Raw genomic sequence first — 5226 nt, forward strand, 5'->3', positions numbered from 1 at the left:
ATATGTGGATTGTTTTAAAATCTGCTCGAGTCAGATGTGACGCTTGTTTATTATAATCACTTTTATTTCATATAAATTAAAAACAACTGAGGTTTTGCAGTTTCCTGTGGTAGCTGTTGTTCTCTTAATGACCAGCAGGAGGCGCAACAGACCAAACATTTCAACTTGACCTTTAGTTTTTTTTTTCAAAACTGATGAGAATTTTTTTAAATAAGAGATTTAATTCAGTTATTTAACAGTATTTATAAAAACAAGCAGTTTGAATAAAAAAAAACATTTTTAAGCTGACCTGCTGCAGATGATGTGAAAATCAAAACTGAATCAGCTCTGAAGTCCAAAAAAGGCCGTGTTTTACTGATAACTGTTGTGTGGAAAACTGGAATCCTGATTCATTTCAGCTCATCTTTACTCCCAGATGTTTTAACTGGAACAGGATGAGGAGTGTCAGTTGTGTCACTGGACAAACACTTATCAAGAGAAATGTTTGACATTTAGGAGGAGGTAAAAGATCCTTTAGGCTTTAACGTGTCAAACTCATCAGCAACAAACCCTTCTAATATTCAGTCACAGAACGTTCAGAAAAAATAATCATAGAAAGAACCACAAAAGGCAGCAGAAGCAACACAAATTTGGTGGTTTTCCCTGACCTGGAGGCCTTCGTACTCCCTCTCTGAGTGTTTGGAGCTGCTGAACCAGTTTTCTGCTGACAGTCTGCAGGTGGCCTCAGCTCTGTCTGAATGAAACTCTTCTTGTCAAACAGAGCATGCTGAAGCGCCGGATGAGGTCACGCATGACAAACTCCATCACTTAATGTACTTTCAGGAGTCCAAAACGTCCCCAAACACTCTGTGATTCAACAGGAACTTGTTTAATTCAGAGTATTCTCAAAGTGAGGTAAAAACAACCATTTACAGGATGTCAAACAGTGTTTAAACATGTGATGCTGTGTGACGTATTAAAGTTTTGTTTTTGTTGCTTCAAGTACACACAAGCCTGTTTTTATTTGTTTCTTTTTAAAGATGTTTGGAGTTTTATCTTGATGACAGCTTGATGAAGTCATGGACAYGTCTTCATCCAAAAACACAAATAAACAAAAAAAGGATGTAACAGATATTCCGCCWGGCGTGTCAAGGCTGGGCCGACCTTTAAAAAAGGCCGAGTGTACAGAACGATCACTTTCACCCTGGCATCATTTTCTCTTAGTCATTTATTTTGGTCACCTCTGTGTTTTCTTTTCCAAACTGTCAARATTGTTTATTTTTTAATCTAAAATACATTTAAAAAAGAAATCCATCAGCTGAAATGTTTTGGAGTGTTTTTTAAACTGATACGCATTTTGTCAGATGTTGAAAAAAAAAAGAGAAAAATAAAGCAGGATCGATGAAAACCCGACACTTTCAGACCCTGAAAGCATCACCTTGAAGGTGAACGCATCTCAGAAACTTCCTCCYTCCTGAGGCAAAAATGGTAAAGACAAAGCCTCTGTGTGCACGTTCTCGTGGGTTTATCTGTGAAACTGTTCAACATGAACATCAGCAGCGTGACCTGATCTTTTCCCAGAAAACCTGCATGAACTTCTACAGCTGTGGCTTTTATAGTCAAAACAGTGATCAAACTTTAAAAAATAAAATGACTTTTTTTTTTACTCATTGTTTCTAAACGGCTCCATTAAATTTACTAGATGATCCAGGCCAGGAAAAATATACTTTATTAACTTATTGAGCAGTAAAACTTGTCYCTTAAAGTCTTGCAGTGGAACTAATTAAATGCAATCGCCTTCAAAAAACAATAAGACACAAAAGACCGARCTTTGCACTTAAATGCAACTTTTATTTTCTTTTTGTTTTTTGCAAATACACTAGAAATCTTTTACAAAAGCACTGTATAAACATCTGTGCACTGTAAATTATCAAAACTAAAAATGGATATTACTTTAGACATTATTTTGCACYTAACATGACAAAATGATGGGATGAGGGGGGGTGGGGGATTGTCATCTTCAGCAGCAAAACCAAAATTAGTATTTCTCAAAAAGGGAAATGTCTGTTAGAAGGTTGAAATGGGAAGACATGGGTGTTACAAAAGAAATGGATAAAATAAAAAATAATGACCAAAAAAAAAGAGAGATGGCACTAGTGCTCATAACTGAAGGAGGGCTTCATTCATCTAAATATGATCCACCGCATTAAAAAGCTTCACTCAGTCAAGATAATCAGCCTTCCAGCCAATCGCTCCAGTTTGTCAGAAATGGTGCATTTTCTTCCCCCACAAACACACAAAACCAGAACTACTTATAAAACACTCTGTACAACTCTGTCCCCAGTGTCWCAAACTGGTCCATCTATTTATATATTTATATATTATCCAGTGATAAAAATAATTGAAATGATAATGAAATGAGCTTTTACTCAATAAGTGACTAAATCACGCTACAGAAATTAGGAAAGTACTTATACATTAGGAAAAACTAACAAAGAATACAACTTAAATATGTGGCCCCTTGAAAAAAAACAAACATCCACAGTGTGATACACAACTTTGTATTGCTTCGTTTTACATTAATACTGAGATTTTCTTTTTGCTGCTCTAAGAGAGCATTGATTTAACTTGCGCAGAGTAAGAAAAAAAATAAGCAATACCCATTAATTTTCTCTCTTTTTTTTTTGCCTTGATGTAAAAAGGCGCATACATACAAACATTCACACAACACTTCACAAAAGTGGTGGCACATTTGTTTTATCTTCGTCATCACTCTCTTTAAAAAAAGGTAGGCGGTGGCGGTTTTGTGGCACAGCTGTTATCACAGAAAGTAAACGGAGGGCGCCCAGGCGGATCGATACGGGTTATCTTTGGTCAAGTGGACGGGATGAGCCAACGAGCTCRGAGGACTGAACTCTGGGGTCGGCGTGGCGCCGATTAAGACCTTTAGAGATGTTTGATAAAAAAGGTGAACGACTATGAACTGCAAGTTTGCACAAGGTGGAGTACAAAAAGCGGTTTCACTCTGGACATTATTAATTAACTAAAGGTGTTTGCAGCATTTCTTTTTCTTGTTAATCTGAGAAGCAAACAAAAGTTCTTTTAACACGCTCTCCACCAAACTGACCCAGATTCAGACTTCCAGCCTCAAGTCTCAGATGATGCAGAGCTGGCTCGGCCCGTTTGAGCGCCATCAATAAACAGTTTGCTAATAAATACATGAATATATGGTTTGATCCCTGTTAAAGAAATGAGTGRTTTATAAGAGATGTTATATACGTCTTTAAAATGGCAGCAAGCTTTGGACTTTGGATCTTGTGCTCGGGTGTTTAAAAAAAGGTTGGCAACACAAAAGCCTTCAAGATTTTAAGGTTTGAATTAAAGCCCCCTTTTTGTTGTAGATCAACCCGGAACCAAACACCACATGTACAAATACAAATGTTATGGCAACTTTAGCAGCAATAACAAATACAAAGTATATCAAAAACAGAAGACACTCCCGTGTGCTGAAAGCAGGTAACAAACATCCACACACAGAAACAATACCCCTTGAAATGTAGTCAACACAAGGACCACTTGCATTGAAACAACTAGGACAAAAAAAAAAAAAAAAAACACAAACACAGTGGCACGATTTCCAGGCAAAGTGCGGGGAATTGTTCGCTATTATGGCCTTAAATTCACTGACAGGAGATGCGATGATGTGGCGGACAGAAGAGCTGAAACACAAAAAACGAACAGCGATTGCAACGTGGCACACCGGGCTCCCCGMCTCATTAATGGTCACGGCCCTTTGACAGTGTCTCTGACAGAAAAAAAAAAATAGTACAAACAACTTTGAGAAAGCAAAATACCTGGTAATCTTGTGTACAGACTGGTTTTAACAATCCTAATTGTGCTTTTTCTCTAATAYCCAACAGTGTAGACGTGAAGGAGCATCAACACTGCAGCCGTGTTAGTGTCTTTTCAGCACACCCAGGACTACTGGGTGGATTTGGTCAAATAGTTCCCCTTATACTTTTGTACAATTAAGTATTTCCAGCTTATTTTAACAGTGTATGAACATAAAGAACATGCTGAACTACTGTAAGGCAGAAAGCAGGTTCAAGTCTCCCTTGTAAGTTTAGTGGGTGTTTTTTGTTTCCTGACAAATTTTAACAATTTCATATCTAACTAGCCATGATATTAAAATAAAAAAAATTCTAGCCTAGGTCTCTGAGTATTTTCAACTCAACTAGTGAGGGGTTTTTTCATGTTTTAATACTACACCGTGCCTACATTAGGGAGAAACCAAACAACTGTCCAATAAAAAAGCAGGACATTAAAGGTGTGAGATAAAGGCGCACACAGTTTTAATAACATACTGGAAGAGAGGTGTGTGAAAGTCTGGGTGCACCGACCCACACTGAAAGAAAAAAAAAGAATCTTTTGGTGTGGCTCAGTTTTTGCTGTTTACAAAATATACGAAGTTAAYTTTAATTAGCAAAAACCTTTTTTCTTCCCCCCAAATCTGAGCCGATAGGAGCTCAGATGTTTGTCCTAAAGATCTGCGTGTAATCTGAAGGCTCAAAGGTTTCTCCTCATTTAACGTGGACACAAAGAAGAGCAGAAGAAGAAAAAATAAATAACCAACACGCTCCGGTTGTTGTTCATTTGAATGCTAAACACTCTGAGGTTTTGGCGGAGTCCGCTCAGAAGGTGGTGCATTCGTGTGCAACAGCAACACCTATGTTAGTTTGTTCCCGCAGAAGAATTATGGAAAAGGCTTTTTCCTGGCTGAGCACCCCCCCAGCTCACAGAAGTCCTCATTATGGGTTGACCAGGATGGAGGTGTTAGTTTAAGACTGGGGGGGTTGTTGCAGTACTGCAGGCAGTGGCAGCCATGCTCAGCAGATAGACAGGAGGAAAGACAGAAGAGGATCAGTGTCTCTGTGGACTGAATCACTGGGGTTTACGTCCCGGTTTTCCCCACCCGCTGTAACGTGACGCCCCCCACCCCGTGCTGCTCCCTCACCCCCCGTTCAGGGTGGGGTAGGGTGCAACCATCGATCAACACTTCTGGGCCTCCACTGGAGACATGGCGATGTACGAGCCGTTCTTGGCCGACTGGTTGGCTGGCTTTTCCGTYGAGTCGTCTGGTTTGTCGCTGACTGGCGTGTACGCCGTGTCGTCCTTCACCGTCTGAGTCAGCAAAACACAGAGCGTCAGTACAAAACAAGAAATGGAAAAAGACACAATATTTATATG

At 39.3% G+C, this 5226-nt stretch overlaps 1 protein-coding gene across 1 annotated transcript in view; it reads right to left on the reverse strand.

Annotated features, from left to right (window-relative positions):
- Positions 1–1809: 1809 nt before the first annotated feature.
- Positions 1810–5226, reverse strand: part of scarb2a (scavenger receptor class B, member 2a) — a gene marked incomplete at its 5' end in the record, with an annotated part of 14121 nt that continues 10704 nt past the window's right edge. The window contains 1 exon segment of the mRNA XM_014024215.1: positions 1810–5160. Coding sequence (XP_013879669.1) covers positions 5029–5160 — 132 coding nt within the window. The 3' untranslated portion in view covers positions 1810–5028.

The sequence above is a fragment of the Austrofundulus limnaeus genome, unplaced genomic scaffold, assembly GCF_001266775.1.
Source record: "Austrofundulus limnaeus strain Quisiro unplaced genomic scaffold, Austrofundulus_limnaeus-1.0 Scaffold413, whole genome shotgun sequence".
NCBI lineage: Eukaryota > Metazoa > Chordata > Actinopteri > Cyprinodontiformes > Rivulidae > Austrofundulus > Austrofundulus limnaeus.